Source organism: Lycorma delicatula, chromosome 1 (assembly GCF_047948215.1).
Source record: "Lycorma delicatula isolate Av1 chromosome 1, ASM4794821v1, whole genome shotgun sequence".
In the NCBI taxonomy this organism is placed as follows: Eukaryota; Metazoa; Arthropoda; class Insecta; order Hemiptera; family Fulgoridae; genus Lycorma; species Lycorma delicatula.
In genome coordinates, this window is record NC_134455.1 from 191,472,409 (window position 1) to 191,496,148 (window position 23,740).

Consider the following 23,740-nt stretch of genomic DNA (forward strand, 5'->3'; position numbering starts at 1 on the left):
AAAAACTGCAAGGTGCTACTTTAAGAGGTTGTTGTTAAAATAAATTGTTATGCCTTATAAAAATGTTATTTTATTACAAAGCTTGAATTTCTTACATAATATTAATCAATCAAATCAATGGTTATTGATAAATACTGTAAGAGTAATATTGTAGTCAATAACAATCATAATAATAAATCACAATCATTTTGAAAAATTAAAAAAAATCCAGAAAATCAATTGAAATGACAATTTTGCAGATTAAAAAAATATTAATGATTAATAAAACTAATGATAATTATTTGTAAAATTAATACAGACTATAAGTATATTTTTAGATTGGAATTTGTTTAATCAGTTTGGTACTGGAGATTGTTATAAAAACTAGTGTGACACTTTGGTATTAAATTTGCCTTAATAATACTTTGAAGGTCATTATATTTTTTTTTAGTAATTGGAATTGGCTGATTGTAAGCCTTTTTACAATCGTTCTACATTACTAAATTCTATTAAGTTTTCACAGGACTTTCTTGTTTATGTGTTCTTTACATTAACAGTTTTAAAAGTATCTTTGTATGACAGTTTGTAAAAAAATGTATCTTTACAATCTCTTTCAAATTTGAAGACTGAAACATTACTGAGCTTCAAAGAATCCCCTTCAGTATTTATATTAAAATTTAAACCTGTCGATTCAGATAATAACTTCAGTTAAGTCATAAAAACTATCAAATGACATTTTCATTTAGCCTGAAAGGTTTACCTGTTTTTTAGCAGTACTTAATTAGTGTAGCATATTGGGCTGGGGTATATATAGGTCCGGATTTTAAGGCCCGTTTAATATATTTTTCAATGATTGAATGAACACAGCATCACCTTCATTTTGGGTGTGACCAGTAACAAGGAATTTATGGGTAATGGATTTAATTTTCAAATTGGCTACGGCATACAAAAAAGTAGAAATAATGAACTTGTTTTTCTGTTGGCCACAACAGTTATCAGAATAGAGTACTACCTCTAAATTTGGTGAGTCAGCCTTATTGGCCAGATCTTTTAAAAAGTAAAGCAAACAAGAACCAATTTCTACTCCTCCCTTTCTTCCCTCATGCCATATGAAGCTGTGGACATCCCCATTTCCTTTTTCTTTCAACTCACAATCTGTAAAGTTGTATGTCGACAGTTTAGATTTATAATAAAAGGATGATATTTCACCTCTAGTAGAAGGCAATACAGCTTGTAAATCGAAAAAAGCAACTTTGTATAAATTACTACTTTTGCCTTTGTCTTCTTCTTTTTTCTGCTGACTTAACAGTTTTTCTTCTTGATGTCTATTATATTCCATTTGTAAGTTTTCCTTAACATCATTTTCTGCATTTTCAAACGCTACACATTTACTACACTGATCCTTTTTTGGGGTAAAAAATGACAAATTAAATTCTGAATTGAAAATTGTATTGTACATTGTAAAAGTGCTGAAAGGTTTTCCTGCTTTCTCACAATCATTCTTGTAGTCCCAGTACAATACAGCAATTGTTTTATCTCCTTCTATGTACAGTTTGTCACTATTTGCTCTAATGTTGTGACTTTCTATTTTTGGAATTAGTGAAATGTGAGCACGAATATCATATTTAATTTCCTCTGCCACCTGCCCTTTATTGTTGTGTTTTCCTCTACAGTCGTCCCCAAGAAACCCACCTGTACTTTTACTAATAACTGTATGAATACATCTATTTGTAATTCCTAAAGTGACTACAAAAAAAAAATTTACATACTCAAAGTTTCTTTTCATTATTATTGACAAAGTAAAATGCTTTATTAGGTTTACGAAGGTTACATTTAGCATTATCTGGTATTACTGACCTATACTTAGGACAAATATCAGTTAAGATATTTAAAATAAAGTGTCTTTGTTTATTTATATTTGCTAGGGCCCAGTACTTATTAAATAAAGACTGTCTCTCTTCGACAGAAAACTTATTGCTACAATCTAATTTACATTTTATATTACAAGGAGGACTTATTTCTCACCCTGGAATGGTTATTCCTTTCTTTAATGTTTGATAGGACTTTCCACTATTTTGTATAAGAGTTTTGACCGATCTCGTTTCCAGTACGCAGGATATGCTTGCTTCTTTCTAGATTTTTTTTACTATTTCCTCATTGCTGGAGGCTATGGTTGAAGAGGTACCGGGTTTATTATTGTTACAATTTGTACGTTTTTGTTTTTTGGGAATTTCACTTGCTGTAGAACCAGAAGAACTTGTGAGATCAGCATCCGCATCTGTGTCATCAGCAGGCTCCGAGCTTGATGAGCTTGATGCAATTTCAGCAGATGATGAAGATGCATTGTTAAGAATAAAGACATCATCTCTTTCACTGACTGTAACCAAAAAGTAAACGATTAGGCCTATATGACTTCTAGAGCAAGTTTCTAGATTTACTGTAATCAGTCTATTTTTCACTAATAATAAAATGTGGGACTTACCCTTACTCATTTCCAAGCTATTTCCCAAAATCAGCATTCTACGAGGGCTCTCATCCTTAGTTTTTTCAATTCCAGAGGTATCAGCATTCATACTTTGTGAAGAAGATTCATCTTCGTAGTACCTCGATCAGTCCTAAAAAGAAATCACAAAATCGTGTAATTTATGCCTAGTATAATATTTATTTGCAAGGAAAGGTCATTATTTAAAATTTGTGGTAGCACCAAAAAATTTTAATTCAAAATTACTTTTCCAAAAATTTGTAGTACCATACAAATGTACAGTCCATATTTTGTATTCATGAAAAGTGGTTCATCAATAATTTATAAAATAAAATCATAAAACAATTATAATAGCAACATGATTTCTAAAAATATTTGTAAATATACTTACGTGATTCCCAGCTTTGACAACACATAATCACCCTGGCTGTATTTCCCAGTCATGGCACAAATTATAATGGTCACAGACAACTAGGTTAACAAAAAAACACAGTTTTCAAAAAATTATAAAGTGGCACAAATTTAAAACATGTGTTATAAAAGAATTATATTTAAACAGCAAAAACAACACAATTTAGTAATATGTCGTTTAAAGATTAATAACACACAAGTTTTAAGCAGTAACAGTGGTACGACTAGACTTATGTCTAGACAGTCGGCAAAATGACACTATCACATAACATCAATAGACTAACTAAAACATGTGTCAGTACTGATGCATGATGAAGTCCACTTTAGGCAAAATGCAATAATGACACAAATGACATCCCTCAGGAGTTTTAGTAACTACACTTATGCCAGTACTGCAGCTAGATAGAGCCCCACATTTAGTGACTGTTAGATGACCTAACTCAATTTTCGAATCTTTTGAGTTGTTCCACTATTGCAGCCAATGAGCGAAATACTTACATATGTATATAAAATTAGTAAAAACTCTTCAGAGCACTTTCATAAGCAGAGCAAATAAAACACAATCAAACACAATATTTACACACAAATACTTGATTACAGACAGAAACTTAATAACTGACAGAGAAAACCCGTTTAAATAAGACATTAACTTGATATAACAATACAAGTTTGCATATCTGTATCATCCAATCTGGAGATGGTTCATTCTTGAATATACTATGGTAGAAGATAGATGTCATATAATCTTAACAAAGATATAACAAAAGTACATGATGTGCAATTTATGAAAAAATGCTTATGGAATGATTCTGTTAAAGCTTTGTGTTTTTGGTAAGTATTCTTGTTTTTTACTTAAAAAATGTTTTTTTACTAAAAAATTAGACTGAATAAAAAATGGTTATATTATTTTGGACTTAATCTACTTTGAATTGCTTAACTAGAGCAAATAATCTGAAAAAGAAAAAATTTAAATATTGTTGCTGGAAGCACATAGTCGCAAAGAAGTGTGAATAGGTGTCTGTGTTCTACACAGAAAAGTCTGTTTCATTTTTATACATATGCTGTCCTGGTTTTGCAGTCATATCTACTTAAACTGAAGAAACTCCTAAAATTAGAGAAAGTTAGTACCTATTGACCTCACTGATTAATCAGAAGAATACAAATATTAACTAATAGAACAAAATATTTAGGTGTGATTATTGTTATTTTTATTCACTGATATTCTAAAGAATTATGAATATAACAATTATATTGACTATCACAGATAATAGAAATGTTAGTAGTACAAATGTAACATGTAATTTAGCTAAAGTATTACTAATAAAAAGTTTGATTGTTGAAAGAAAAATGCTACCATGTGAAATCATGAAGTGATCAGTGACTTATTCCAAGTTTATAAGTAATGGGAAGTAAGTTTCCATTACTACAACTTTCTATATACAGTAGACAAATATTTATAAAATACACAAAATTATATGATGTACCACAAATACTGGTAAAAAACATATTAGAAGCAAACTTCATTTTAAAGAGAAACAAAGCACTAAAAATATAATGTGAAATAAAAGTTAGAAATTGAATTTACTCTTAGATGTTTATGCAGCAATAACAATCCCTTATAATGGAAGGGTGTAGAAAGAAAGAAAGAGAAAACTTAAGAAGTCTAAGTATTCTTTGGAATGGATAATTAAAGACATGATATAGATAACAATAGACACAAATTCAACTAGTAGTCTTTGCAAGTAACCTCTGCAGTCTTCAGCACTGTTTATCATTTGAAGGATGATGGGTATATGAAAGCAAGACTAATTTTAATACTATTATTTCTGAAAAAATCAGAAAGTAAACATACTGGCAGGTAATTGAAAAGTAAATGGAATTTTCTATAAATTTAAAAAAAAATTGTTATGTTATTTGTTGCAACTTGGCTATTGATTGTATTTAAAAATAATATTTCCTTGTGCAATGCAATATTTCTCTTTTTTATGCCAAATGTATACTTTACTAACAAACATTAAAACTTACATGATTATATTGTATATAACACAATTTTTTTCTTGAATGAATGTCATAAACTTTATGCGTAAACACTTGAATTTAAAAAAAAACTGAATTAAGAGGCAAATACTAATTTTTACATTTTTATATAACAAATTACAAAGCCAGCTCCAAGTAGTATAACAGAAAAAAAGCTACATAATAACAATATGATAGTATTTTGTTTTTATGAAAGTACAAGCAACTTCATTCAAATTGAGTGAAAAAATATGATTGCAAAGTTAATGAAAACCAAGTAATAAGCAGGTAAAAAAATTCATAGAATTCTAATATTTACTTAGGGAGGAAATATTAATCCCTGTACCTATAAAAAAGGAAGGAACATTTTTCCCTCATAGGACTCACAGCTTTTGAGAGTTTGGAGTTAGCACCCCCAGGAACCCTAGTTGGTTGTAATCTGTCTTCTTACTATGAAGTTCACTGAATACCTGTGCTACATACACAACATTTTATAGTATACAGCATAAACATTCTCACGACACAATACAAAGACATTACAGTTGTGTTTTGAACTGCAATCATATCGTAAAATTGTACTTTACGTGGATATATGGCTTTATGTAGTGATTTTTGAATAAATTCTCTGGAGACCAGGCTGAACCTATTTGCATAGTGACAGGTTGCTGATATAAATCCTTTCTCAAGTATGCAAGCACCCTGCTGAAGCGCTCCTTTATTTTGCTGGTACTCAAAGGACATAGATTTTGAATTCATATTTTTCATTTTTTGTGGCTGTTGGTGGACTCAAAACCATAAAAAATAAAGTAAGTGTGTTTCAGTAGTCTGTCTGGAAAAAATGTTGAGGTTGACTGTGAGATTAGAATACAAAATCCAAAGTTTGTAACTAAAATGTTTTCATTCATTGAAAAGTTTATTGATGACTATTGTAGAACATGAAAATCTATTAAAACATAGAATTCTTGTGGAGGTTAAAGAAAATTAGGTTTCCATGCTGAATAAGAATATGATTCTTTATGCGGCTTTCCTCTTAAGGTGTTTAATTGCAGTTGAGGTGTAATTATTTGCCATGACCTCCTAGAATTCTCTTTCGATGAGATCTGAGCTGAACTTGAAGTCCTAACTCACTACGATGTTCACTGAATTACTAGGCATGATGGAGGTGTTGAGAAGCTGAACCTACAACTATTTTGACCTTTGTTACGCTGTTGAACAAGTAAAGGTCTGGTATATGTCGATTCAAGTTAACCCATATGTCAGATACCAATACTATGTTTTAGTTGTCAAGTTTTAGAGCAAATGAAAGTGGCTTATAACAAAGAGCTCCAAATATGAGAAACTGGGTTATGAATATGCTAGATGTATGGAAGCTGACTAATGCCATCCTAATGCATTAGGATGGCGTTAGCTCCTAATGATAATTGCCCATCCTGCTGATCCAGAGACTCAGTTTTCTTTTAAGAAGAAGTGGCTGTTTTAAAAGTCTAATTTGAGCAGAAACTGCTTCTCTCTTCTAATTGTTGGGAATATAGAAAGGTAATAAATTTCTTTAATTTAATCTGGCCCAATATTTTATTTGTGGAGGCAGACAGTAAAGCAAACGCTGACTAATACTTGCCCAGTAAAGAGCTTAAATTATTATACAATCGGGCAAGTTGTGGCATGAGCAAGGCATTGACACTAATGATATCCAGTGAGCAAAGAACATCAAACTCATCTTAATGGAGAAAGAAGCAGTAACAAGCTGGAAATTCCAACATCTAATGTTTCTACCTTGGAACTGGCAAATCCAGTAGTGAAGATTCCTTTAAAGAGCACTACATGAACTATAAAATCTTGGGTTGAAATGTCCTAGGTCATCAAATCATCAAGCTCTCCTCCAAGGACACTCCAATTTCTTTGAGGATGTACCAGAGAAGAACCATCAATTGTTTTCTTCCACTTAAAAGGAAGAATGAAAAAAGAACATGTTACTTTTGATAAATAGTTATAAAACTATGAAATTTCTGGAGTAAACACTTCCCAAATAGATTGTAATTTATTTCTTAATCCACCAATTTTGTGCTTGCAAGAAACACACTCTGAAGATAAGAATAATTCACCATAAAAAAAATTATCAGCATTTTACGTAAGATTCTCCAAGTAAATTAGGAGCTGTACAGGAGTAACGATCTTCTTTCAGAAATTGTTCTAGCCAGTCAAATTTAGATTCCTACCCATATTCTTTTTGTTATAGTTGTAGTTACCTACCTTTTGTCTTACATAATAGAGGTAATTTGTATCTTCCCCAAATTATGATATGTCATGAATAAATAATGGGGGTAATAAATAAAGATCATTTATTACCTCCAATATTCTTTAATAAAATAAGGTGATAAATGATCTTAATTTTATAAGATGATAAATGATGATCTTAGCCAGATATGTCTATGCTTGATTCTGAGTGATCTTGTGAACATGTGTTGGAGTATAGATAGATAATTGATATGCTTTAACATATGTAGTTGTAAAGTTAGGCAAGTTTTAAATCTGTGTTTTGTCAATGTGGTACATTTACAATCCTCTCATCTGCTGGTACTTGGATGAACAATGATATCTCCTTTTGTAATCTTGTTATTTCTTTCCAACCCCAGTGGATGCTAGCAACACTTAAGTGAACACACCTCTGATGATTACATTCATATGTAATCCTTTATCTTTGGAGCATCCAAACAGTTGGCTTGTAGAGAAAGTGAATTGGGATATTACAAGTAGATGTTAAATTTATGGTAGGTAACAAAGTTTATTATTTATGACAATTTGCTGTTGCTAAATTTAATTTTATTATTTATTTTAATAATCCTTATTACTGGTGGAGATAAAATTCAGATGAAAATTATCATCCATTTTCTGCAATAGCTCGTTTTTAGACCGATTTTCAATTGTTCTATAAAACTTTTTATTCGCTTAACATTTTAGTTAATAGAAACATACTTTGGTAAAAATAAAAATTTTGAGTTATAAAAGGTTAAACTAATGATGTGGCCATTATTTTGAAATTTGTGATTGTATTTACATCATTTTTATTTGAGAAAGTAGGTGCACATATATGCACCAAATATTTTAAAGATTTCTCAATCTGATCGAGGTACACAATTTTCTTTAAAACACAGATGGTGGAGAGAAGGAAAACAAAGGAAATATCACCATTTGCTCATAGAAAATTTTTTTCTTCATTTTTATAAGTAGAATCCAAAAATAAATAGTGGAACACATTTTTGTATACAGCACTGTCATCCAGAAAATGGTAACGCCTACCTGTTCATTGGTGAAATAACTGTAAAGAAGCACTTTGTGTATATCGTCAAAGTTTATGATATATGATTGTCTAGTCATAGATCAAATACTGGCTATGCTAGAATTTGACAATGCTAAAGCAGTTTGTTACCAAGTTTTCTGAAAAAGTAAATCTAAATCATTGAAAGGTTAAGTTGGTTTAATCTGTAAAATAATTCTACAACTATTGTGTAGAGATAATTAAGTTCCATTTGTGGATTGTTTCCAACAAATATTATTTTAGGTCTAGTGAACACCAAATAGTAACTTGTATTCTTGGGCAGACCATATGGCAAATATTTTGACCATCAGTCTTAGTCTAGTTTCTTGGACTCCTACCATAATCAATAATTGTGTATTCAAATTAGGTCTACATAATAAATTATGTTGTTTTTCTATTGGAGAATTTTATAGTGTACTGAATATTCTATTTATGTTGAAGTGCTGGAATAGGCAATGAAATGTCTATTCCAGCCTAGGGTCATGCCTATGCCTAGGGTCAGTGTCATGAGACACTGACCCTAGAAATGACAGTATTCCTCTGTCTGTGTTAATCCTTCTTCCAAATTTTGCGTTACAATGTCTTTTAGATTTAAATGTTTCTTTTTAACTTGTATAATTTTTTTGAACAGCATGTGTTTCCTAATTCTTGGAGTGAGACAGTCTCAATCTGTAGTTGAAGGCTGGTTATAAAAAATCAGCCCCTCTAATGATAGTCCATCATAAATCTCTTAACGAGTTTTTTGTCAAGCTGAAGGAAAGATTAGTGAACTGCAGATTGGTAAGAGAACAATTGTTAGAGTTGTGTGAGTTCTAACAAGGCAGATCTTCCGTTGAACACCCAATTATTCTCGAAGCAGTCAAGCAGAATGGAGATTGCATCTGACATGGTTGGGTGAGAAATATACTGGTGATCCGAAAAAAGAGGGGGGGGGGGAGATGTAATATGATTCCAAGACAATAGAATATTCTGTGTTCAAGGTAGAACAGAAATTTCCAGACAATTTACATTATGGAATAGTGTTCCTCAAGGAATGCATTATGAGTAATTTTTTTTTTCACTTATGATAAATAATTTATGAATCATAATCAGAAACTCCTCTTGTTCATTATATATTAAATATTTCTCAATTTATGTGTTTTCTCGCTCAATGTCTTGGAGCAAGCATTTGCTTCAAAATTCAATAACTTCTTTAGAAAGTTGGGTGAAAAGTAATGGGTTCAAATTTCTAGTTGTCAAAACTACTTGTTTGTTTCCTAATAAACAATACTGGAAAACTGTTGTTGAACCAATAAGTCGTGTTAGCAACACCAAATTAAAATTTTTATGTCTATTTTGATGACTATATGACAGGAATTAACTTTTACAATAACTTGAATTACTTTTAACATTTTAGGTGTGTTATGTGTGCTGAGTAATAGGAGTTGTAGTGCAGATTAAGAGTATGTATGTTTAATAACACAGGGCTGTGGTGAGGTCTGAGCTTGATCATGGCTCTGTCATTTGTTCCTTTACCAGTAAATACTACACCTTCAATTTGAGTTAAGTTATTTTAAAGAAAAATTACTTGATCAGCAGGAGTTTTCTAAACTTTTATGGTGAAAGATTATCACTGCATCCAAATAAATCTGAAAGAAGCACTGTTTTTTTTTTTTTTACTGATAGTTTTAATCATAATTGTTTTGATGGGTGAGTGTTCGTGATTGTACGAATACATATATACCATTATCATTGCCTTGCTTTACATTGTGGAAAGGTGTCCTTATTTTCTTATATGTTATGACTCATTAAGTGCAATTTTTTTTGAGTAAGAAGTGGAGAAAAATTAAAAACAAATAATATATGTAGAGTGATGGATACTTTAACAAAATAATATTTTCTCTCTTTCTGTAAGGCCCCTTTACATTACCTAAATATGTTTGATTTTTCTCTTTGATGAGGTGCTTTGAAAAAATATTTTTGTTTATATAGTATGATTAACTACTTGTTTTTTTTTTTATATTACATTTTGTATCTTTAAATTATTTCATTTAAAAAATTTTTATTTTGTGTATATTAAAATCTGCGCTATGGAAGATTCTGAATCTTTGGGTGCTGGGTGAAACAACTTTCCTGGTAGTTTGCCCACATTAAAAAAAGGACACTTCTCATTCTGATTATCTCGATTAAAACAAAAAAAAACTGTTGAACAATTATAGAGTCAATTCACCAAATGTTAAAAAAATTCATAAAATTACAGTTTTTAGGATGCAGTGTTTTAGTCTTTTTCTCGAAATTTTTCAGTAGCATAATTTCTAATGCTATGAATTTTTGATAAGTTAAAATGCACGAGTTCAACCTTTTTGAGATAGAGCAACTGCTCAATGTCTCCCCACCAACCTCATTAAATTTAGCTTATAATAGAATATGTATAGAATAATTATAATTGTTATAAATAGAAATAATTACAATTCATTTCATTTTTGTCAAACTGTTTCTGAAATATATAATAATAAGTTTCCAACTATGTTCGCTTATATAAAGATTCTTTAATACTTATGACAATTCAAAGTGAACTTTTTTTTAATCAAATACCAATATTTTCTATCTGTTCACTAAGTTGGTAAAAGTAAAAATGTATTTATGAATAAATGTATTTATTTTTTACTTATTTTTGAGACATGTGTAATGTTTTTAATGTCATTCATTGTATCTTGTTTCTAAGATAGACTACTTGACAACCATCTTTAATTCAGGATTTAGTGCAGGCCAGCGAACAGAAAATGTTCAGTGCAGTCCATCATTCATTTATCTGTTTTTCCACGGGTGCTTTTTGCTCTAGTCCCATTGTAAGTCTGCTGGTGGACAGTGGTGAGCCATCTCTTTGTAAGTCATCTCAGATGGAAGCAAGTGATATGCTCCTACATGGCTCGCATTAAAGCACAACCAACTCATCCAATCTTTGATGTGTTCTCAAACCAGCATGCTAATCGATACCAGGAACAGCCGAGATCTACTGTTCCCCTAGGCATTAGAGCTCAATGCCTTTTCTCAGCTCTAAAAATACAATTACCTCGAGTCCTTACTGTTGCTCCATGTTATTTCCCTTGTTAATTACTGCTTTGATCTTTGTCATTACAATAAAAAGAACACAAATCTGGTGATCTTTCAAAATGAATTCTATGATATTATAAATAGCATGAATCCTGATACTGCAGTTTATATGGATGGTTCTAAAAATATTAGTTCTGTTGGTTGTGGTTTTGTGATTGGCAACAGAACATACATGTTTGGCCTTGCCAGCACAACCAATATTTTTGATGCAAACTTATATGCCATTAATAAGACTTTACATTTGGTTAGCCTGGAATTTTTACATGTTCTTGTTTGTTCAGATTCCATACAAGCAATTAGTATACTTCAGACACCTTTTGTTTGTGAGATTCAGTATGTCATTTCGTATATGACTAGATGTAATGCAATAGTGAGCTTCTGCTAGATCCCCAGACATACAGGAACTTCAAGGAATGAGTGTGCAGATAATGCGGCAAAGGAGGCTTATTTTCAGCCTCCTCTTACCCGTTGCATTCTAATGATCTAATGATGATGTTGCTTCTAATGATCTTGTCTTTTTCCTGAAGAGTGGTTAATGATGAGTGGCAAAGTGAGTGGGACACTACCATGAACAATAAACGCCACTCAATTAAGGACAGTGTTTTGACAGCTATTTATGCCATTTGCTATAAAGCAGATTGTAATTTTATTATCTTAATCAGATATATAGCATGATATATCTTTGTGTTTTTATTTTAATCTTAGTATACGCTACAGGTTTTTTTTTTATTTTATGATGTATTTTAATTGTTTTTAAAGATGTTTTTGTTTTTAATTAATTTTTTATATTTAATTAAGAATTTAACATATAGAATGTGTTCGGGCGATGATAATGCCGAAGTGTTTTTCGCCCAGAAAAAGTGAAACAAAAAAAAAATTGAATTCAGGAAATCTTTCTGGAATATTAAAAAACATATATTTTTAACTCAAGTTCTAAGAGAACATGCTGATATACATGTAGTAGGGATCTGGGGAAAGTATATTACGGGGAAGCAGGCTAAAGATCCACTTTATTCCATTTCTACAAGTTACAGCAGTGTCTTCTTGCAGAAAATATATTGCTGAAGCATCTATACATTTCTTTTGGAAATTTATCACAAAATTTGGATTCATAACTGATTTTTTCCTCCATCTTTGATTTCTAAGAGGTATGACCCTAGAGGTATGAGTATTCAAAGTGTTAAATTTCACATTTCAAAGCATTTAAGAGCTAATTTTAAATTTCTTGTCAAAAAAGTACTTATTTTCTATTCTTTTGCAACATTTTATACAAAATAGATTCAAGATATGTATTAGTTTGTTATTCACTCCAATGAATCTTACTGAAAAGTATTAATGTTAGAATATTTTTATCCTTTTAGTAAAATTTATATTTAATAATGAATATATTTTTGTTTACAGCTGAAATATCAATTGATGCGCAACAAAATCAACAGAAATCTAATCAATCTTCAAAGAAAACTAAAAAAGTTAAAAAAATAACTGGAAATGATTGGAGCTCAGTTTCTGGGCTTCCAGTTATCACAAGGTGGGAATTAAACCAAATACCTGAAAAAACTGCAAAATTCCCTTTATACAGTGATTTGGAATCACCTCCAATGAGTAGTGATTCTGAACAAGAGAATGCAAAATCTGAAAGGCCAAAAGTTAGACGCACTCGGACCAAGATACCTGCTGTGCAATCCAACTATAGTTTGAGAGCAAAGAAGACTGTTGCATTACCTACAAAAAAAATCAGAAGAAAGAATAAGTAAGTTTCTTTTTTAGGAATTGGTGTAAGTAAGGGCTAATTCGTTATGCTAAACCCTTCATAAAAAATGGTAAGTATGTAGAGGAAATTCATTGCCCTAACTTGGAGTTGGGTCGGCAGTAGGGAATTTTGTGACTGGACATTCAGAGTCCTACAGTAAAAAAGAATTGTGAGGTGATCTCTAAATTTCTTTTTTTTATTTGAGGAGAAGCTGTAAAAATTAGGCCTAAAATCAGTGATAACTTTCTGCTATACAACAAATTAATTGCTAGGATCAAACATATTGAAATGAACAGGACATTTGTATCATGTCATGTTGGTGTGCAATTTCTACTGAGTAACGCAAGCTACTATCCGAAATGATCAAGAGCAAGAAAGTAGGATGAGCTGGTAAGAAATTGATACTCATAGAGGAACCATAAAACAAGAAAACCTAACCTCCAAAAGGAGGGCTGCAACCACCCCCCGCCAGTCAGTGGACATCCAGAATACCTCAGAAAATAAAGATATCTTTAAAGAGGATAGGAATGAAAGGAACATTACTTGATTTTTGAGTCAACTGACCCAAATAATTGTTACAACATGTGCTTTTCCTTTAGATATAAAGAGAGTTGCCAGAGAACAGACTCAAAATTCCTTTAGGAAAACAAATGTTCGATCTTCAGAACCAAGTTTTTTGTGGATGTATCCAAATAATGAATTCTAAAATATTTAGACCTTCGCAGAAGGAAAAATCATCTTTATAAAGCCATAAAATTATCATGGAAGCTGAAATGTTTGTGATGGTTTTAAGGATCCTTTACCTAGACAAAATTGTTCTAAGTAACAAAGTTTTCCTTGACTTTTGTTTAGATATAATTTGCAAATTTAAATAACCTTTAAATTACCTTGAGATTCTTAGATAAGCTTTTTAATTATAATGAAATCATCTGAGTTATTTTGGTTCCATTCTACAAATTCATATCAGAGGCCTTCTTCAAAAAACAGTGGATTAGAGTTTGTTACTTGTTGAAACATGCCTTAATATAACCTGAATGTAGAATTAAAAACAGCAAGATCTGTCAGTGATGAAGTTGTGCATTAATAAACCTTTTTGGATTTAGTTAAAAGTAGACTAGGTGTTTTACAGTATTAGACATTATTTATACTTTTATAAAAGTAGACCACAAAATACAATTAATGATTTTTATCAGTTTTTCAAGTAGACTCTCAAGTTTTTGTTCTTATTTGTACTTTCTATCCAGTTAATTTACATTATTTTAACCACAATTATATCTATGTAATAAAAAATATATTTTGAAATTAGCTTTATAACTAGTAAAAAATTGCATTTTCTGATTAAGAAAGAAGCCATAGTTGATTCATAAAAATGTATTATTGAAATACAGCTATTGAATAAAATCATAGTGTTCATGATAAAAAAGTTTTATTAATGAAAAACACATTATTTTCAATTGCATACAAATTAATTTGTGCTTAAACCATTCACCACTGATATTAAAAAAATATGGAGAAGTGTAGAAGATAGAAAATTATAAAACATTCGAACCATTAGGGAGTATGAGTGAAGATGGGAAGTGACTATGAAGAGTGAATTTAGAAGAGAAATAAGACAAAGTGCTGCATTTAAGAGCTCTTTGAAAGGAATAATTAGAGAATTTTTTTGTGGAGAATAGGGTGAATATTTATGGAGGAATAGAGGGGAGTGTTACATTTGCAGATAATGGGATTGTGCTGACTAATAGTAAGGAAAAAGTGATGAAAGTATTAAAACAGAGTTTAGAATAAGAATGAGTAAGAAAATATAATAATGACAAGTAATAATGACAAAGAGCACATAATTTTAGGAGGAAATATAGTGTGTTCAATGATGATAGAGCAAGAATAGTTATTGTGGCAAAGGAAGGCTTTAATGGAATAGAGGTTACTGTATGGGATGTTGAACGGAGACTTGATAGGGAATAATAAAGTGTGGGTTGGAGTGTGGAAGCATATGGCATGAAGACATAGGCAATTAAAAAACCAAATAAAAGAATAGAAACAATAGAAGTGTTCATCTGGAAAAATTGAAGGACTTATAAGATAGAGTTAGGAATGAGAACGTGCTGAAAAGAATTAAAATATAAACAGAAATGTTTAAAATATTAAAAGAAGAAAATTAATTGGCAGGAACATTGGATAAGAAGAAAATTCCTATTGAGGATTGCAAATGAGGGAAAAGAACCCAATGCTAAATTTTATTAAGATAGTTGGAAAAACACCACGATATTGGTCCAAAATAGAAACAGGATTATTCTGCCAGAGACAGAAATATTGTTGACTGACTAAATTATTCAAAAGCATTTATGCTGCTATTGTTTCTGTAAAAGGTATCTAAAAAGCTGTATATCTTAGCATGTAGCATTCAGTATTTTTTTCTTGCATGCTTAAACTAATTTATTGTGATTTTAACAGTTTATGTGTAAACTGATTTGTAGAATTGAATTTTACTTGTAGATGCTATTTTAGAAGACTATTTCCTTACTTAATTTTGTAAGTAGGCTGACATAATTGTAATCTATGAACAAATTACAACCAAATACCAAAATTATGAGCAGCACTATAAGCTGAAGCACGGCAAAGATAATAGTATTTACAAAATTCAGTAAGTTCTGCTGAAGGCCAGTCTGGTCATGCTTAATGGATTTTTTAACAAGGAGTGGTGGAGAGAGTATAGATTTGCTGAAAATTCCTCATTCAGTTTTTTGGGAAATGTAACAAAATCGGTTAGTATAATTTGTTTACTACTATATAAGTTTTGTGGTCATACCTTTCTCTATACATAAAAAATATATATTACGTATGTGTGCACACACTTTATTTGTCACAACATTACAATTTACTTTATTTCACTATAAAAAATGAGTCTCTAGAACTCAGTTCTTATGGATTTACAATATAGATTTCAGTATTTTAATTTCTTACATTATGCATATATTTTTTATCCAAGAAATTTCATTTTCTTCAGCTTTGAATGTAAATTATAATTTTTATTATAAAAATTCAATACGGTCAGAGTCCAAAGGTCAGAGTCATACTAAACAAAAGCTGTTTAGGATCGTCAAATTTGAACAATTCTAGAGTAATTCCCTTTGATCCAAAAATTGTATACTGTTGGTATATTGTAACTAATAATTTTTAATAGAGGTAGTTACAAAAAATTACTGGAAAGAAGGAATGGTTTTAGGACAATATCATAATTCTAATTTCTTTTCCAGTTTTGTTCAAATATATTTTAGTAAAATCTACTTTCAAGAATAACAAAAGTAAATAAGTTTTAAGAAAATTGCGAAAAAGTTGTTAAAAATTAGTAGTAGATGATTTAAGAATTTACTTATTTCATTCACAAAAAAAATCTACAATTTTATTGTATCAGAATTTTATTTTATTTTTTTTTGTATCAGATAAACACATAACAGCTTTCAAAATATTTTCTGTTTTTTTCACATCAAACACAAAATCATACTGTGTTAAACTTTATTTCAATAAACTCTTAGAATAATTTTTTGCTTTAGTCAAGAAATTACTCTTTCCATCATTACAGTTTTTATAGATTATTAAAAATAAATGAAAACCTCAAATTTGCTAGGTAAGAAATAAAATTTTGTGAATTTGAAAATAGCGCATAAATATATTTAACTAATTATTTATTCACTTTTATAGCTATTTCATTTTTAAACAGGGATAAAAATGATGAACCTGAGGCACTAGCTGAACCTGAAATAAGTATACAAAATCAATTAAATAACCATCAAATAGAACATATAAAATCTGGTGATACCAAAACTGATAAATATGAAATTGTCTATGAGCAAGACAACAAGAGTAGTAGTAACGATAGAAATAGTAAGAGCAATGAAAAAAGTGATATTAATTTGGATAGTAAGAGAAATAGTAGTCATCATAGCATCAGTCAGAATTATGCTGTTTTTGACAATGAGAGAAACACCAGAAATATCAATCGCTGTGAGAACTGTGTTAACACAGATGAAAGTAATTATCACTGCAGAAAAAGTAATAACAGCATCACCAATGACTACAACAATCACAGAAATATATTTATCAATAGCAATAATAATAGCTGTAATAATAATACTATTACAACTACGAACAATAAAACCAGTTGTACAAGGGAATTCAGGAACAGTATTGCTGAAAAATACTGCACATACAATTGTAAAGAAAATAACAAAAAAGATTCCAATAACTGTTACTACACTTACTTCAATTTTTCATCGAGTATTGTTCGAGAGCATCAAAATAATTACACAAATAGCTACAGATTTGTAGATGTACATAAAAACAACAGCCATTTTAATCCAGTTTTTCTTACAACAGTGCCATCTTCAGTTTCTAGTCAGTCAGTGTCAGTACCGGTACCAGTACCACCAAATATAACTTCTGTCCTTCCGCAGTGCTCCATGATACAAGAGACTTCAATTGGTCAGGAACATTCAAGTAAGCCAAACATGTTTATATTGTATGCATAATTTATTTTAAATTAAATACAGAGTCTATTACTAATTCAATTTCAAGTAACATTTTTCATCAGAGAAACACTCATCAGCAGATTTTATAGTTCTCATAGCTATTTAAGTCAGCAGGACAATAATTGAATTATGGCCAGATTTTTTATTTCATTCCCTCAAACTATAATCAGCCTAAAAGCAGATTACTAATATCCTACAATAATAATAGATGTTATTTTAATAACATGCTAGTCATCAAAATGTATGTTTGCAAGCATTACATTTAATTAATTTTTATAGTTACTTTTTAATTATTATAAATCCTATATAATCCTTTAGAATTTGGTCATGCAGGTTTTTTTGTATCTATGTGGTTTTTCCATGAAACCTACAAAATAATTTTTCTGTTATATTTACAAGATATTTACTTTATTGTCTGAAAATGGCTAGAAATATGATAAAATTTATTCCAACATAAAAGCTTCCTCATACTTTTTGCTTTCCAACAATGCCATTAAAACATTGCGTGTTTTTTTTTTATTGTTTGTGAAGGAATAAAACAACCTGTGCATTTTTTACTTCTGGAATGTAAGCTGTTTCAAAACTGAAGAAATTCAAACTATGAGAAGTTGGAGGAATTACACAGAAACTGAACCTTTTGTTTCAGGAATTTTTGTGGTCAAGAATTTTTATGAGAAAATGGTATCTCAAAAGGGATGTAATAAAATTGATGTTGCAATTTTGCTGAGACAAGTGTGAAGGCTGAAATAGTTATACAAACAACCACCCAAATACATCAGAATAAATATACATAATGTTGATAACCCTTTTTTTATTAAAGGATGGATATATATATATAATTACTAAGTATTGCCATATGGAAAATAGAAATTCATTTGTTGCTATAAACTATATCTACTTACTACATACACAAAATTTGCAAAAGTAGTGAAAAATAAAATTTAATAAATTACATAAATTATTTAATTAATACTTTATTAATTTAATTTAGTTGTAGAGTTAAAGAAATAATACATTAAACAATTATATTATTTATCTACTACCAGGAGTATCCCAGGTTTCACCCAAGTGGTGGCTGTATGCTATCATCACTCTCACAAAGAGTAAATATTTTTCCAGTAAAAAATAAAAAAGCTAAGTAAACAAAAATACAATTTTTATAACTTTTATCAACCACAGGAAGTAGCATTTGAAAATTGTTAGCTGAAAAATAGAGTGTTTTAAATGTCATAGCATAACATACTGGGAGTAAATTAGAGAGGGGGAGATTTGAGGATACTTACAGGGATTAAAAATATTTCCAACCCTACTATTAGAAAGTTTCAGGTCATGTATAATCAGATCCCAAAGTTGGTGGTTGTGTGACATATGATTTTTCACATTTGGACTTATTTTTTTATGTATTATGTTGATTTTAATCCTGTGTCTATGAAGGGATACAAAAGGAGGTAAAAATTAAGGGATAAATAGCGAGTTATTAAATATAGCTAATGGCACTAGGGAAAGAATAAGCTTTCAAACAGTGTGGGAGTTTTTCCTATTGATTTAGTAGTTCTTGAGATTAACTCCCAAACTAATTAACTATAGTAGCGAAGATTATATAAATTATAATTTAAAGTATTAAAGTAAAAAAAATCAATGAAAAAATTTTTATTGTTCTAGCTTACGTAATGAATTAATATCTCTTTTATTACAAGACTCCCAAAAAGGAGTGTAATGTTTTTAGGGTATATGTATGTATGTATGTATGTATGTATGTACGTTTGTTCCATCATAGCAGCTCAACAGCTGAACCGATCTAGATGTATGACTCCGAATTGGAATCCTTATGCTTTTGAGATTGTCGTAAACTATATATATAAACACATAAAACACATGATATATATGTACGTAGTAGTGGAGATTTGCCGGTTGAAGTACAAACTCTCAACAAAACTATTTTTGAATTATTTATTTTTGAATTTATATTTAAGAAAACACAGTTCTAGGGAATTCCTGATATCTAATTATATATTTGAAATCCTTTTACAAAATGTAGATGAAAAAAAATTATGAAAATGTTAATCAAATAGAATGGAGATTTATTCCAGATAAATAGATGGTTTTTTTCTCATAATTAATAAATAAACAAATAAAAACCTTGTTAATGGTGTAGATAAATTTCATAATAATATACAATTTGCATAATGATATGATACTTATGAAAAAAAAGTTGAAAAAAAAATCAGGCTTCTTCAAGTTTATGTAGAGCTGTATGTTGTTCTTTGAAGAGAAAAAAAACAATACATACTTTTTTGGCTACACTATAACAAAGAAAGGTTAATAAACTGAAATTCACTCTTTTATAAAGGACTTAAGTGTTGAGTCAACTGTTCACAGTAGAGTATAAAAGCCCCTTTTAGGTATTTTTATGATTGATTATTATTAATTAATTAACATAAGCTTTCTAAAAATTAAATAAGTAAATATAATAACAAACAAGAGTAATTTTGTTTGACCCCCTACATTATTTATTATTCATAATATCTATTCGTTGTAAAAAGTTAAAAAAAATTTAATTAGAAGAAAATCTGTTGGTTTTGAAATTATAGTTCCTTTTTTTTAGAATGTATAAAATGGGTATTATTTTGAAGAAATAAATGTACACCCTATGTATAATTATAATTATAATAACAAACATTATTAATGATATATAAAAATGCTTACCGTGTAATAATGATGCACATAAAATAGATGCCTAGATTGTAGATTATCATGTGTAGGTCAATTCAGGTTCACTTTAAATGCAAGATTCAATTGACGCAATAATGTTTTATTTTTATTAAGAAAAACTATATATATTTCTTCCATGGCAACTCGTTGCGTTAATAGAATAACAGCTTTCCTCAAGAAACACATGATATTATTAAAAAGATTGATAAATGACCAAAAATGAATTTGTGTGAAAATTTATTTATATTGCGATATCAAATAGATAAACTTATAAAGAATGAAAACAGATTAATTTCAGAATTGCTTTATGCTCGGTGTCAAATCTAACGAACGACGATTGTGAGAGTGGCTAACAGAATCGTTTTGTTTGCCAAGCTCTTTGAATATTATACAGAGCGTTCGGAAAGTTGCTGTGCACTGGATTTTTGGAAGTATAATAAAGAAACTTTCTTAATTATTACTTTGTATTTTTATTTCGCTATTTTACAGAAACGGATTTTACAGTAACTGGAATGTACATGATTATCTCGTAGTATATCGTTATTGCGGTTTTTAGTTCGTCAATCCCGCGTGGTCTGTTGCGATACGCTGATTATTTCATAGAGAGTAACCTGCGGGAGTCAGATCGGGCGATCGTGCGGGCCACAAACCCCTCGAAATGATTCGTTTGCCAAAGACATTTCGAGAAAAAGTCATTGACCTGTTAGCTGCGGCGCCATCTTGTTGGAACCAGCCGTGATTGATCTCCATTTCTGTTAACAGACTAATGAAGTTTGTTAAACGATGAATATTAACTGTATTTTTGGGACCCACAATGCGCGTTCTACTCACACTGACCCAAACTCCAATTTTTGCTTCGTGTAAAGATTGTTCGTGTAACTCATGGGGGTTAATTGTCGACCACAGTCGTGTATTTTGTGAGTAATATACTCTCCCAGATGAAACCACACTTCAACTGTAAAAAACGTAATGTGAGGATACCTACGGAAGTTTGGTCAAAAAAAATCATTAACAATAATGGCTTTTGCCTCGATGTGTATGTTTCAGTTCTTGAACGCATATTAATTTGTAGGGGGAAAAGTTTCAGTTCTTTTCTTACAGCTTTATGTGCGGTAGCAAGTCCGATATCTTGCTGCTGTGTTAAGCTATGCATTGACTTTCGGCCATAGCATCCGAAATATCAAGTAGCTTCTGTTCGTTTAGCTTCTTAGGTGGTCTTCCATTTCGATCAGCGTCTTCAACATTTTGCGTGTGTTTGTAATGAATAACAAAATTGAAAATCCCGCCGATTGAGGTACGATTGATTATTTGCTTTTTAAATGCGCAACATGTACGTACTGTGGACATTCATCGTCAAGGTCGCCCTACTTTCATTATTAAACAGCTGAAAGAGCATTATTGCATTCGATCATCTTCAAAGCCAAAAATTCAAACTCTTTCAAAACGCAAAGTGATGGCCACAATATTTTGGAATCGCCATAGAATCTTACCGTGTGAGTTTATCCGCGTAGAAAAGTAATTAATGCTGACTTATTCGGAAATTTTGATGAAACTTCGTCGCGCAATTCAAAATCGCACTGGGTGGTCTTTTGATTCGTAGAATGTATTTGCTTCATGACAATGCACGTCCATACGCCGCAATAAAAAAGTTGTGAACTTCTCAAAGGTTTCGGGTGGGGGTGTTTTTGATCATACGCCGTACAGTCCAGATTTCGCTCAAACGATTTCCACCTGTTTAAACTGAATGCGTTTCTTGACGGGAACTGCTATGAAAGTGACGACGACGTATTTTACACACGCGTGCGTGCACACAAATTAAATATAATTGTGTATTTGAATAAATGTTTTATTCTGTTTAATATGTCAATATTAAAATTTCATGTGCGATTTATATAGTACAAATTTAGCGTCAACGGTACGGAAGACGGTGTGTCAGTCTGGGCTAACGCACCACTTTTCCGTCATAATGGGTGATCCAGTTCGTAACTTAGCTAAACCAAGTTACTTTTTTACCAACCTTTGAAATATTCGAATTAATATATATTGAGTAAAAAAATAATTAGGTTGGCAAATCTCTGTGGGTAAAGGGAATTTTGCACAGGGAAAAAGGCAAGATGGCAGGGCTACGCCAGTAGCGCTCCTAGTGGCATCACGGAGGACTGATGCAATACTCGTATTCTTTCACTACTCTTATGACTTCATTAAATATAAAAAAAATCGTTACTCTTAATGAAAATTTGTATGACAAAGCGATTAGACATACTGTATGTATTTACTGCTCAAATTACCTGACAAACTAAATTTTTCTCCTTTTTGTTAATTTCTTTGTAACATCAATAATATAAAAAACGGTCGTGTTTTTTATTGAAAATAAGATTCCTGTCATTTTTGTGTTTTGTTATAACTGATTACTTTCCTGTTAAGTTCCTCAATAGAAGGCAAACTGAGCATCGCAGATGAGTAATATATGATTTATACCGTTAAAAGATAAATGATATTCACAATTTAATTTTACAAGAACATCGGTCGTTTTGATAAAGTGTTAAAAGTGTCCATATAAAGTGTTCATTATACAAATGTAGAAATAGTCGGCAATTCATTTTAAGGTTTCTTCCGGTTATTTTTTTGAATGAACAGTAATTAACTCAGTACCGTAACGTGGGTTTCAGCCGCTCGGGGCGTAGGCCAAATTCGCCGCCACCCTATTTAGATACTTAAATCCAAAATTTACAGAAATTCTAAAGAACTTTTCGACAAGAATAGATTTGTTATTGTGCATTGTACAGGGTACAAATAAAGAAGTTTATGTATGTTTGTTTTATAGTATAATAAACACATTTGTTACAAAAGTTCTTGCATGTATGCCACTTATTGATATATATATATACACAACATTTATGATACGCGTCGACAAGATTAAATTATTATTACATAAAATTAAGAACACATAACGAATAACAGCGAATAGAATATAAAACACAAATCAACTTTCAATTTGAACTAGAATAACACTGTTACGATATATATTTTTATTGAAAAATTAATAAAATTAAAAATAAAACTTCTGTCTTTAATTAAAACTGTATTCGTCTACTTTTTTAAGAGCAGTCTTATTTCAGTATCAATGTCTATAGCATCACATATTTCTTGCTCAATAGACATGTAGATCGTGTATACCATCGATTTATAGTTTACATACAATTTTTCAACAAAGTTCAATAATTTAACAATCATAAATCACAACACGCACTTAAAGAAAATCATGAATTGAGGTTAATTGAGTCAACGTGAATTTGATGACTGATGTTGCAGGTGTTGTTAAACAATATTGAACTCTATTCTTTATTTGAAAGAATTAATTCTTGCTGAATATTTGTCGTGAACAATCCGAGCACAAAATAAAACACGGGGAATTACCGCAAGGGAACTGATTAGTACAGACGGTGTTGCCA

General features: G+C 30.5%; 1 protein-coding gene across 3 annotated transcripts; it reads right to left on the reverse strand.

The window, feature by feature from the left end:
- Positions 1-240: 240 nt before the first annotated feature.
- Positions 241-20,597, reverse strand: LOC142326614 (uncharacterized). 3 transcript variants are annotated; one of them, XM_075369208.1, is made up of 4 exons: positions 20,283-20,597; positions 2,853-2,932; positions 2,462-2,594; positions 241-2,356 (listed from the first exon to the last, which is right to left on the reverse strand). In XM_075369208.1, exon 4 carries the CDS (start codon positions 1,817-1,819, stop codon positions 803-805), a length of 1,017 nt encoding a protein of 338 aa, XP_075225323.1. In that variant the 5' UTR covers positions 1,820-2,356; positions 2,462-2,594; positions 2,853-2,932; positions 20,283-20,597; the 3' UTR covers positions 241-802. The 3 variants fall into 2 exon arrangements, 2 of the variants coding, with proteins under 2 accessions (XP_075225323.1, XP_075225330.1); XR_012756816.1 differs by lacking the exons at positions 241-2,356; positions 2,462-2,594; positions 2,853-2,932 and adding an exon at positions 16,508-16,803.
- Between the last annotated feature and the right edge of the window lie 3,143 nt (positions 20,598-23,740).